This window comes from Eptesicus fuscus, chromosome 3 (genome assembly GCF_027574615.1).
Source record: "Eptesicus fuscus isolate TK198812 chromosome 3, DD_ASM_mEF_20220401, whole genome shotgun sequence".
NCBI classification, from domain to species: domain Eukaryota; kingdom Metazoa; phylum Chordata; class Mammalia; order Chiroptera; family Vespertilionidae; genus Eptesicus; species Eptesicus fuscus.
Window position 1 is genome coordinate 57223268 of NC_072475.1, and position 13381 is coordinate 57236648.

Below are 13381 nucleotides of genomic sequence, written 5' to 3' on the forward strand. Positions count from 1 at the left end.
CTTTCCCGGCCTAAGGCAGGGCTGGAGTTACAGGGAGAGGGAGGAGCAGGTGGAGGCTATTGCAGTAAAACAGATGGGGACAAGGACAGATGAGTGACAACATATAATCTGATTCCTCCTTCAGGAAGCTGCAGAAAGGAATGAAAGGCGCCCAGGAGGGGCAGTTAATGTCCTGCTGCCACGCCCCCTCCTGACACCATCTTTGTCCTCTATGTGATGGGAGACCTGGGCCTGGGGCTGCAGCCACCTGCTGAGATGGATGACAAAGGAGGACGTGCTGAGCAGTGGAGAGGGCCCCCCAAGGCTGGGGCCCAGGCCCAGGCCTCACACTCCCTGGTGCACAGGCCCCTCTCGGAGCCCACTGCCCACTCAGACTATCCTCCCCGGAGGCCTGGCCGCTCCTGGAGGGCAGGGTCCAGGGGCAAACCCGCTTTAAGTTTCAGTGTCCCTGCTCCCCGCTGTGACCTGGGCAGAACTGGAGCTAACTGTGGAGGGCCCCGCACTGTGGCCCAGGCTGTGCTCATTCGCTCAGTGACAACTCAGATGTCAGATACGTGGCTGCAGAAGAATCTGTGGGGTTCCCACCACTGCAGCTGGGGGAGAGCAGAAGGCAGGCGAGGAGGTGAGGGAGAGGCTGAGGGGGAGTAAGGGACAGGAGATCTGGGAAAGAGGTTGAAGAAACAGGGGCCAGTGAATGTTTGATCATTACAACAGCCATGGCCGTGCCTGTCCTGCCAAGAACCCAGGAGGGCAGCTCGGCGGGCACACACGGGCTCCAGGCAGAGAAGCCGGTGACTTGCCCTGGAACCCACAGGTGCGGGGAGCACCCGCCTGGGGAAGGCACGGGTCGGGAGGAAGATGAAGACCCGTCTCTCTCGGCCTTTCGAAGCTGGACCAGGAAAGAAACAAACGTGGGGCACTGACTCTCCATAGAAACAGCCCAGCAGGGAGAGTCCATGGCTCTTCCTGGAGTCACTGTCAGGAGCAATGTCCATTTTCTTCCTATACTTTCCTATGCTAACCCTTGGTGACACATACATGCGGTCTGTTGGGATCCTTTAAAATCTGATGCAAAGAAAGGCGTGCTAACTCTCCCACCTGGTAGGCCTATCCCAAGAAACAAACCAAGGACACCTGGCAATCCTTCGTAGACGCTATGGTCTGCTGTGTCGGCAGAGCCTACCTTGTTTTTCCAAGTCTCCAAAATGGCCTGTTTCTAAACCAATCCCTCTTTGGGACTGACACCTGTAATGTTGTGATTTCCAGAATTCACCTTTTCTACACTTGGGACACCTGGGACAGGACTGCCAATCTCTGGCCTCCTTTTCTCCGGGTTCCTCAAACACCCCAAAACAGATCCCTGATCACTGGAGCAGCTGGCATGATACACAGCTAGGCCACCAGGAGCTCTCTGCTCTCAGTTCACCTCCCGGGCTCCGTGTTCTCTCTAAACCACATGTACTCCATCTCAACCCAGGCTGCAGGCCGTGCTCCTGGACAGGGAAGGAGGACAGTGTAGAGAGATTATCTGATACAGAGCCACTCCCATCTGATGTGAACTTGGACAAGAGGTTCATTAAGAAGCTTTACCTCCTGTTTTAGCCCTGAGCCCTCTCACTCTGCCAGCCCCCCTGCCCTGCCCCCCTCGCTGCCCCGTTCTCTCCCCCTTGGCCCCTCACCCCCACACGCACACACACCAGAGCCAGGCGCTGACAGACACCTCATCGGGGATTGCAGGGTCCCCAACTGGCAGACACCCACCAAGAGGGGCCTCTGACAGCTCCATTTGCTAAGTTTGAAATCAGAGGCCCTCAGCGGGGCTCTGCACAGAGCAGCATATTAGTTGTAATGTTCATTAGTAATGACGAATGGGGAAAACAAACGCTGCCATCTGGTTTCTAGTTCTCACTCTCTGATTTCTAATTTAGCTCCAGAACAACTTCATTTGTTCGTTTTCTCATTCGTTAAACCCCTACTCTATTCTGTGCCCATGGGTGACTTGGGTCAGGGGCAGGGGCAATGAGTGATGTCCTTTCGGTTCAGGGAGGGAAGAGAATGCATAACGAGGGGGAGGGGCAGGGAGGGGCCCTACAGTCAGGCTCCTGGACCCAAGACCCTTATAAGCATCAGCTACTACAATGGTCCCTCACAACCTATGACTACAAAAAACAACAGACAAAACAGTTGGCAACCAGGGTTGTTAAAAAGAAAGTGCTTCTAATGTATCTGGTACATATTTTTGGATAATTTGCAGGACTCATCAAAGGGGACACCTACTCTTCACGCTGTGATCATAAACCACAAACCACTGCCCAAATCTGACGCAGATCAGAAATTCCCAGGGGGACTGAAAGCAGCCAGTTTGCTTCTGCCTTTACTGCGGGGAGAGGGATGCGGGCAGGATGATTTCAGCTCTAGCCTCCACCTACAGGGACACACTCACTGAGGCCCCGGCAGGGCTGGGGGTGACCTGCTCCTAAGGCCCTTAATCAGGAGACTTTTTGAAACAGTTTTCTGGGGGGTTTTTGCACTTGTCAATTTTTTAGAAATCAAGAAAGAAAAGGGCCAAAGGGAATACTTTTCCTTTGGATTCTCTTAAGAATTTGACACATAAGGAAAAAGGAGTTGGGGACATCCCCAGTAGTAATCCATGTATGAAAAATTCCCACATAACACACCCACGCAACGCTTCAGGGGGAGGGGAGGGCAGGCCGATCAGAGGTCAGCAGTACAGGACTCACAGAGCGGGGTACAATGTGTCACTCCTTTGTGCGTCAGTCTCCACATCTGTAAAATGGGGTTAGTCATATTCACACTGTGGATTAGATAAAAGGAGATGACCCTGCAGGAAGCCACGTTATCAGCACAGAATGAAGCGCACTGTTATCATGAGGATCCCTATAACTAAGACAATAATAACATATTGTCACTGAATATGGACTGGACAATTGTGACACTGATTGGCAGTTACTTTTTGCTTTATTTTCCTCCTCCACAATCTCTTATTCGCTACCATTGGGCCGAAGAACTGGTGAGAAGCTAGGAAGGAAGAGCACCCACCACCTGTACACCTAGGGTGCCAACGACCTACCTTCTTCGCCCACCCAGGGCGGGCCCACCCTCTCCCAGTACTGCTCCCAGGAGCTCTGTGCCCAGGCTGTCATCCCTTGCTCTCACGCATCCTTGTTCACTTTACAAGAGCATCCTTCTCCCTCTTGGAAATGAATTACAACCAATCTCCATTCTTCATGGGAATGGGGAGGGCACTGGCCTAGGGAAATCCTGAGCTATAGGCCTTCCAGCCATATTGCAAACACATTTTGCAACTTCATTTGTTCATCTCCTCATTTGTTAAGCCCTTACTCTATTCTATGCTCATGGGTGACTTGGGTCGGGGGCAGGGGCAATTTCCTTCGGCTGCTTCAGGCTGTGACAGGCCCAGTGAAGCAGAAGGAAAACATTCTAGATGCTGGGGGGTCTGAGGCTCCAGCCCTGGCCTCACTGTGCCCTCCCAGTTGCTGGGCAACAAACAGCCCTCTCGGGGCCTCAGTTTCCCCACCTGTAAGATGAGGGGTGATTACTGTTCTAGGCAATATCTAATGGCTCTTCCGGTCCTAATTCCCCCAATTCTGGGAAATTCACTTGCATTTCCTGAGTCACGCTGACTTGGAGGAAGTCGCTCAGGTCTGCCAGGTGGAGCTGAGGGGCACGTTGCAGCCTGACTGGGACTTGGGGGATGCAGGGCGGGCTGCGTGCACCGTGAAGGCAGGGACCTCGCCTAGCACCAGAGCACCCCTGGCACCGAGGAGGCATCCGACAAGCAGGCGCTCAGTGGCCTTGCATCCCAGAGCAGCGCCTCCTACGTTGAGGGGGGGAAGGAGATGGTGGGGAGGAGCCAGGCTCCACTCACATGGGGCGTGGAACATGACGAGGACAGAGGAGTGCTCCTTCAGAAACTGGTCAAAGTCTTCATCGGTCAGGTGATAAACGGAGCCGCCCTCATCTGCCCAGGGAGTCTCGGGGACCTGGGGCTGTGGCGGCTGCGGACTGGAAGACCAAAAACAGGCAGAGCTCAGAGCACGCCCTGGGGCCTGAGCAGCCCGTACAAAATCCAGCCCCTTGGCTCAGAGCCCCCCCTGGCTCGGCCAGGCTGGCTGCAGGGCTCACCAGGAATCCCCCTGGTGGCGGAGCGGAGGGGTGAGTGGCCTGGCCCTGCCCACCTCCACTGTCCCCGCAAAGCCTCTTGGAAGTGCTTAGCTGATGTCCCATCACAAATAGTGGGGCGCAGCGACAGCTCTCTAGGCAGCTCAGGAAATGTCGCTGCCTCCCAGGAATCCGGAGGTTTGTGAGCTTCTCAAGCTCTTTCGAACGTTCAGCAAACTGGCGGGAACCAACAGCACAGCAGAGTGGCCTTTGGACAGCTGGCTGTTGTGTTTAGCAGCGCCCCACAGGCAGGGACCGGGAGAGGGAAGACCACAGGGGAGGGGGTGCACGTGGGGGTGAGGAGGAAAGAGAGAGGCCGGGAAGGGAAAGGGAGGCCGCTGCATGGGTGACCAGTGTGGGAGGAGGTCATGGAAAGGAAGAGGCGGGGGCCAAGCGAACCGGGCCGGGGGTGCCCTAAGTAATGGCAGCACCTAGGTACATCACAAGGCCTTCCTAGAGACCAGGCCAAGGTTATCTAGTTCTCCCCGAGGCAGAGCTGGAGCAGGAAGAGCCGCTTGGGGTGAGTCCAAATCCCAACTCCACCATCGCTGCCTACAAAGCCTCGGGAGCCCCCAGCCCCTGTGGAGCCTGCTTCTGCCCCGGGTAACTGCGTGCTGGTGTCTACATGGCCAGCGGTCCGCTGTCTGAGCGGGAGGCGCTCAGGTGCCCTCCGTGGCTGGTGACCGAGCTCCCTGGTGCTTCACTGCCACAAGCACCTTAATTGCCGCTTTGAAAAAACCCATCAGGATGACAAATGTGAAAAGACAACCATTGTTTCCTGCTTCTCAGCGCTGATAGTAGAAAAGTGTAAAGTTCCAGCAGCCAGGGCTGAGGATTTATGAGAGCAATGTGGTGGACACAATGGAATCCACCACTCCTACCCCACAGCAGGGCCTGGATGTGACGTTAAACCCCCCTCCCCCGCCTCGGAAGCCCTACTGGTGCTTCTAACTGGGCCCAGCTGGCAACCTCAGTCATCCCCTCCCTGTAATGGGGAGCGGCAGGGAGATGGCAAACCACTCTCAGCCCTCGTGCGTCCCACATCTAATGGGGCTGGTGGCAAAATCAAGCTTCGGAATGTCACCAGCCAGACAATGGTCTCAGACCAACACCAAGAAACCTACATTCCTCTGCTTGGGATCAAAATACCAACCCCTCCAAACACACCACCAATTCCACTTCGGAGAGTTTATCTTTTCAACACACTTGCACACGGTAAAATTAGGTGCATGCCAAGGTATTCGTCGTAGGTGACTTGTCATAGCGAAGACTGAAAACAGCTCAGTGGCATGGGTGGGAGATGGGCAGGCAGCCTGCAGTCCGTCCACCCGACAGAGGGCTGAGCAGGGCAAAGGACCAGGAAGCTGCTCCACTGTCGTGGGCAGACTGCCGGGACACACGGAACAGGCCGTCACGTGCTAACAAATGTGGGAGAGATTTAATAAATACTTTTTCACATTTGCCCGTGTCTGCCTAAAGAAACGAATCAAAGCTGCTACCTCTAGGGGGTAAGAGCAAGGAAACAAGTGGAAGCAAGACTTTTCAGTGTATAATTTTTAAGTATCTTTTAATAATTACTTTAATTATATGAATGGAATTAACATTAAAATAATTGAAATCCGGCAAAGCATACACACTGAATGGAGAAGCCATGGCTTAGCAGCAGCAGAAGCACATGCAAACGCCTGAGAAACTTCTAGTTAAACACGGCAGAGAACACACTCCCAAACCGCTAACGTAACAGTGCAGCTTGTTGTTGTTGCTGTTGCCTGTGAGGATGAACCCACAGGAGCAGAAAGAAGGCAACCATGAAGAGAGAAAAAAGGCCAGTGCCATTTTAGAAGTTAGAAAAATGACTTAGGCAAATGGAGGGCAGGAACCACACTGATATGCAAGGCAGAACTCCAGCGGACTCACAGACACCACCCCCTGGAAGCGGGGCTGGGGCTGTGGCCCGGGCTGAAAGCAGGAGGCAGCTGAAAGCTTGCGCGGCCAGGCCCTATCCTGCCCCTGCTCCAGCAGCCAGGTGCACACCCCTCTCCCCGCTCCCACCCAGCAGACAGCGCGAAGCTTACTCTCTGGAGAGGACGGCCGAGTTGGGCACAGTGGTGAGACTTACTGGGAAGAGGGGGATTGAGTACAAGTCTGAGGCCAAACACTTTTTACTGTCTCTCTCCTTGGAGACTGGGGCTCCCTCTTATCTCTGTACCCCTGCACCTAACACACAGCAGATTCCCAGCAAATGCTTTCTGAATAAACGATGGAACGAGAAAAGAATGGTTAAAGGACCCGGAGAAGACCTGGGAACACAACAACTACCTTTGAATATTTCCGACTGCATCAGGAAAAGAAATTAAGATTTATTTTCCATGGCCCCGAAAAGGAGAACCAACAGCAACAAACAGAAGCCCCAGAGAACGAACTGCAGTTCAACAGAAGACAGAACCTTCTATCCACAACAGATAAGCAGGAAAGTCAAAGGACCTGGGCTGGAGTCCTATTCCTCCACTCCAGCTCTAGGGGCTCAAGCAACCAATTTGACTTAAAACAAAAGACAGCCCAGCCAGTGTGGCTCAATGGTTGAGTGCGACCTGAACCAGAAGGTCATGGTTTGATTCTGGTGCAAGGGTTTCTGGGCTCGATTCCCAGTAGGGGGCGTGCAGGAGGCAGCTGATCAACAATTCTCTCTCTCGTCATTGATGTTTCTCTCTCTCTCTCTCCTCCCTGAAATCAATAATATATATATATATATTTAAAAATATACAAGACAGTATATTTGTGGGCCTTTCTTTACTCCTCAGGTATATCTAGACAGAAAATGGATGTGAGACAGCACTTTGTAAATTTACAAAGTATGACTCAAATGTTCCTAGATACTCATAACCTAAATCGTAAGAATCCTTCAAACAGGAATGGACAGCCTCAAAAGGAGCCACAGCCCTGCTCTCCGGGATGTTTGTGGGGCTGAGGTAACTCCACTGATCCTAGAGGTGATGCGAACATTAAAGGGAACTGCTGGGGCAGACTCACTGACGTTGACACTCCCTTCCCATCCTGAGACCTAGCTCCCGGGTGGTTTGCACAGATCCTTGCCTGAGGCAAGTGCCCGAGCCATGGAAGAGGAGATGCAAGTCTAAGCCTCACAAGAAAACTCGGCGCTTGTTTTCAGCTCTCTCCGGTGAGTATAAAAATAAACATGCAGAAATGGGTGGCTAGGCCAAACCGATTGCCACTTCCGCATACTCCACCTACCGAGCCCACGCTGCAGCATGAAAGCTGCGGCATGAAGTTTGCAGCGGGGCCCGAGAAACAAGCTGTCAGGAGCCCAGAGGGCCCAGCTGCCATTGCCAATGCATCTACCCCCCAGCCCTGGGACACTGGACACCGGGACTCCCCGCCCAGCCTCACACTGTGCCCACCCACCAGCGTCACTCGTCAGAGAGCAGGATCTGGGCTCTTTTCCTCGAGCTTCCGAAAGTCATCCAGAGAATTAGCCAGGCTGGGTCCACCCTCATCCTCTCCACCCTGGGCTGCCATCGCCGAGAGCAATGGAGAGGCCCAGGGAAGAAGGGCAGGGAAGCAGGAGAGGTGGGTCACTGCTACCCACCAGGATTTGGGGGAAATCTGGTAAAGACTTCAACTACCGGCACTCAGAGCTGGGTATATGTGTGTGTGTTGGAGGGGAGGAGAATCTAGAAGGAAATTCACCAAACTATCAGAACACATCCCATTATCTTTGGGAAGTGTGTGTGTGGGGAATGGAGCGGGGGCTATTTTGTGGTTGTTTAACTATATTTTAAAGTCTTTCTAAAACAACATATCTCATTTCAATAGCCTTAAAATCTAATTTTAAAAGAGTTTTAAACAATGAAGCCAGTTGGCAGCACAGTGGCATTGCTGGTTCTTGCTGGGTGTGAGATGAGGCAGCTCACTGGGGTCTTTCCGGAGGCCGTCTCCTTGCCCACTGTGCTGGGGGAGTGGGCTGTGTGTGTCCCCGGACACAGTGAACAGGTGGCTGGGCATCTCTGGATGGGCTGCCAGGGAGACCCAGATGCTACCTGCCTGGAGTTATCCCACCAACCTGGAGACCCCGGGGTGAGCCGGAGCTGCTAACAGGGTGGGTGAGGAGAGGGAGGGGCGGTGGAGCGGTGGGAAGTAGGGAGGCACCCACCCAGGACACAGACCTGGAGGCAGCCCTGGGGTTCAGGCTGGAGCCCAGATCGGTGAGAAGCTGGGCGGGCGTGTGCAGACAGCAGGGGTGGGGACAGAGTGGCAGGCCACAGGAGGAGATAATAATCCGCCTCAGAAACGCCACAGATAGGCTTCCCTTGTCTATGGTTAGCAATTCTCAATATGTTTTTTTTAAAAAACCAAACCTATCCTTTCAAAAAGACATGAGTCTATTTTGAAACCAGAAAAGGTTAGAGGAGGGGAGGGAAGCAGGCAGATTTTTATGCTCTGGTGACAAATGAGATTGTTGTTTGCTGAAACCTCCCAAAGCGGAGCGATATGCCTGGCTGCTGGAGCGGACACGGCTGTTATCGAGTGAAAAAGGAAGATGGGGGCAGCGAAGGCCCAGGTTGAGACAATGAACATGTATAATGGGCAGCTGCCTTCCTGGGCAGGGGCTGGAAATGAGGTGACAGATGGGAAGAGAGATAGGAAATACTCCAAGAAATCAAAGACCCTGCATAAACAACATGCTATCGCTGTGTTTCATCTCCCAGGCCCCTGGGCACCGACAGAGGACTGAGAGTTTCGACTTTTAGAATCGAATAGTTTGTTTCTTGTGGGGTTTTTCCTTGATACAACATTCATCCTCTTCTCCCTTTCTGAAAGCACACATTTTCCACCTCCACATTTTGGTGACTATTCTTTAAGCCTGGGCCCCTCAGGTAATGATGTCAGCAAATATCCACCAGGCTGGCCACGGGGGAGGGGCCGACCAGAACTCCCGAAGTGGGAGCTGCTACCAGATGGTGGTGATGGTGGGAACTGCGGCGGCTGCAGCTGGTGGGCCCTGGCCCGGCAGCTTATCAGCGGCAGAAGCTAGGAAAAGCTACTTAATCATTGTGCTGGGTTACCTCGTTCTTACTAGGGTAATAGCCATATTTTCCTCTCAGGGCTGTTCTGAGGACTGGAAGAGAATCCACCTAAAGTGCTTAGAACAGAGGCAGCCACAAAGTGGAGCCCCCACAATGTTAGCTGGAATTATGCAAAAATGACCACACAGCGGTTGTGACTGGTTAAGTGCAAACCGATGCCAGGCCAAGCAGGAAGCAAGCAGGTGAGCGCTCAGCTGGGCCGGCCTGGGAGGCTTCCGGGAGAGGTGGCCCCATCCCCGCTCCCCATCCACACAGTCAGGGTCCACCCATCACGCCAAATCTACGCTGAGCACGAGGGGCCTTCGGGTAAGGGGGTGCTTTGGGGCACTGGAGGCCTAATCACATTACCAAACGGGGACCACAAGGCTGCGAAGAAGCAGTGTCTGTGGGGAGTTGCAGGGTGAACAGCCAAGCGCTCTGCACGCCTACGGCATCAGAACACGTCTAGTAGCTGCACAGCACCTGATAGGGTGCTATGTTTGAAATAACACGCAAATGACAATTCTATTTTCAGAGAGACCTACAGTGACAGGTCTCAAACCTGGCATCTGGTGAGAAACACGTCTATCCACGAGACCGATCGTATAAGGAAAAAAACTATCTGAAATGCGATCACCACAGCCGAAGTCACACCAAATCCTCCCAACTCCTGCATCCTAAACTCAGAGCCTCCCCACCCTCCCACGTAGATGCAACTCAGAAATAGCTGTGCGGGCAGCGTGACGGGTCCTCCCCTTTCCTCGCCCTCGTCCTCAAACCGCAGCCAGAGCCCTAGGACCAGGGACCACCCTGGGGCCTGGCGGATGCCCCTCCCTCTGGGCACCGGCTCCCTCCCCCGCGGCTGCTCCCCCACCCCCGCCTGCAGGTAAAGGCCCAACTTACTTCTTCAGCCACTCCACAATGTCCTCGGCTGTGGACCCGTAGTTTTCATACTGGAACAGAAACCGCCCTTTCCTGTAAAACGTGGAGAGACAACGTGGGCTAAACCGTGGATGCAAGTGCCATCGGGGAGGCGGCGGGCACCCGCAGGGAGGGAGGGGACTTACTCGAAGTAGCAGATGGTGGGGTAGCCCCGCACGTTGTACTCCTCCTTGATGTTTTCAAACTCCGAGGGGTAGACGTTCATCCCGGCCAGCACCTCGGATCGAAGGGAGAACAACCTGTCCACCCTCTGCCCAGCAGGCGCCTCACCTTGTCCATGTGCCTCCTGTCCAGCTGCCCCACCAAAAACGATGGGGACACGATGAACAGGACAAAGGCCCTGAAACGGAGGTGCAGCCCAGGGCAGCAGGGAGCAGGGCAAGCGGGGCCGGCTGGGAATGGCGGCCGAGCGCTCTGGGAGAGGCACCTGGGCCCCAGTGCTGCCCTTCGCACAGGTGCCTTCCACCTGCCCTGTAGGAAGAACATCCCAGAGCAGAGACAGGGCTCTGGGGTTTGAGGAAGACACCTGGCCTTGCTCCTAAGTTCAAGCAGGTCCCGGAGGGGGACCACGGCCACCAAGGACAGATTAGGACTCTTCTTTGCCCGTGTCAACTCTACTCCCAAATGATGGGATCACCACGCAGCCACGCCACCATGTCCTCAGACACCTTCCTGGATACCTCAGGGCCCGTCCACCTTGGCTTCCTGTGCAACATCTGTGTGGTTCTCAGGATGACCCGCCTGCCTAACTCTCCTCTCTCCAGACCCTGCTAGGCCTCCCCAACTCCCTCCTCCTGTCTGGGACCATCACCTACCGCCTGACCTGACCACCATCTCCGAAGTCTGAACATGCTCTGATGGTAGGGGTCCGCATGCCCAGCACCCCTGCATGGGAAAGAGTTTTAGTGGCTGTTATCGACGGCAGGGCTGCTCTAAGAACAACCCAGAGCAGGGTCCCCTAAAACATCTTTCCTGGAGCAGAAACCTCTTTCTCCGGGGCAGGATCAGGTGCCCAGAAAGAGGACTCGGGATCTGTTCTCATGAGAGAATGGAGATGGAGGGGCCAGACACAGGAAGGCTGTTTCAGAGAGCAGGCGGCGGAGAGGAGAGGGGAAAGGAAGTCCGAAAAAGCCTGCAGCAGTTACAGAAGAGCAAGAAGAAACCCAGGAAGCTGGCTTTGGCTGAATAATACGTAAGGAAGCATGGGAAGAGAAAAAGGTAAGCAGTCCTCTCATTGGACAATGAACTTCATTCAGGAGACTGCCTCAACGTTGGAGTCACGTGACTCTGGGCCAGTCACTCGCCGTCGCTGAGTGAAGTTCCTTGTCTGGAAGATGCGGGCGATCAGACCATCACAGGGCCCTTAAGAGAGCTGAGTGAGAGGATCCATATCCGAGATTTTAGCACAAAATTTGTGCTCAGTAATCAAGTTCTTTATTTCCTGCCAAATCCTCCCAGTGTGGCAGCCACCTGTGCCTCTGACAACTCCATCCCTAGGGGCATCGAAACTCGTCTTTCTGACTGTTTTAGGTACCTCGCACAATGCCTGGCACACAGTGGGCACACAATAAATGCTTGCTAAACCACTGGGGTTCCCCACCCCCCACAGCCCATTTTGGGATGCTGCAAAAAACATAGGAAAAACAGGCCTGAAACAGAACTTACTCGAAGCCCTGGGACCCTCGAGAAGCCATGCTGCTCATTTCGCCAGACTGATTCAGCAGCCTTTCCCAGTAATAATTGTCTACTTTAAAGTTCTTTCCTTTTTATGTCTGATTGATCTCCCTAGTGTCGGTGCACATTCACCATAAGATTAATCTTCCACATCCTCCTCTTTCATTACATCACTCCGGTGCACAAAACCTTTCAATTCCATTGAGTACCGGCTTAAGTCCAACTTCACACTCAAAGACATACACTCCCCACCTCATTTCTGAGTTCTTCTCTCTTACAAAACCCTTCACTGAACACCTGCTAGAGTCTAGACTTTTTCTTCTCCCAGGAAGGGGACAGGTTGAGATTTCTGCACAGGGAGGAAGTTGGACCGAGTGCTGTCTAAGGCAGCGGCTGCCAACCGGTGGTCCGAAAGGTTGGCGACCGCTGGTCTAAGGCACCTCGCAGACAAGCAGCGAACCACAGTGGCGAGGAGGAGGGCTCAGGGTCAGGAGGCTGGGTTTGAATCCCAATTCCCCACTTAGTAGATGCATTTCCTTGAATAAGTCACAGTTGTCTCTGTGCCTCAGTTTCCTCACCTGCGGCCACCTCCTGTGGTTGCTGTGAAGATTAAATGAAATAGTACAAGGATCTACAACACTCAAAACACACTGTATGTTAGGTCTTTTCAGTAGTACTGCTAAGAGGCTCTGCAATTCTGGTCTCATTTCCAGAACACACACCGTGCCCCTATTTTGCATCTTCCAATCCCTTGGCTTAAGGTGCCCACACCGGAGACTCATTCATCCTTAAGGCAAATCAAATCCCACCTTCCCCGGCAGCTTTTCCAAACCACCGTTGCTTATAATGAACTACAAATTCCCTGAATTTCTGTAGCACTTTTAGACCACTTTGGGGGCATTTCTTAGTTAAAAAGATACATATTTTTTAAACAACTTCGTACAAACCCTTTAGGAGTTTGTGAAGTTGAATGAGGCAAAACTGGTCTCAGCCTAAGGAGAAGCTGGGGCCACAGCGCCTGGCACTGAGCCACGTGTGCCCGGGGCTGTTCTGTTGGCACCACACGCTCTTCCTCATGTTTAGCCCACGTTGTGACAGGACCGATCACGGAAGCCCCATAAGGCAAGTGACATGTGAACTAGAGCCCACAAGAGGGTCAGATTTCCACAGACATTGCGGAAGGTAAAAAGGAGGCAAAACAAAACAAGATTCGGCTCTAGGAACACATCAGTTTATGAACTGCAGGACGCAGAAGGGCGTGATGAAGGCTGGATGAGTTTGCGGAGGTCACTGGAAGACTTGTATGCCTAGGAAACCAGACTTTATTCAGGAGGTGCTGGAGAGCTATGGCAGGCTTCCTGGCTGCATCTTTTAAGTAGAGAGGTTGAGCTGCCCGGGAAAGCCATAGATCAGGGAGACAAGTCAACGGTCTTTGTTTTGGCAACCACCCTGTGTGAGCGAACCAGGGCCTGACCCAG

At 53.5% G+C, this 13381-nt stretch overlaps 1 protein-coding gene across 1 annotated transcript in view; it reads right to left on the bottom strand.

Annotated features, from left to right (window-relative positions):
* Positions 1 to 13381, bottom strand: part of PDIA5 (protein disulfide isomerase family A member 5) — an 87468-nt gene that overhangs the window by 19425 nt on the left and 54662 nt on the right. Inside the window, exons 9-11 of the mRNA XM_008155520.3 lie at positions 10355 to 10446; positions 10191 to 10262; positions 3911 to 4047 (exon numbers count right to left, since the gene is read on the bottom strand). Coding sequence (XP_008153742.2) covers positions 3911 to 4047; positions 10191 to 10262; positions 10355 to 10446 — 301 coding nt within the window. The remainder of the gene's footprint in view (positions 1 to 3910; positions 4048 to 10190; positions 10263 to 10354; positions 10447 to 13381) is intronic.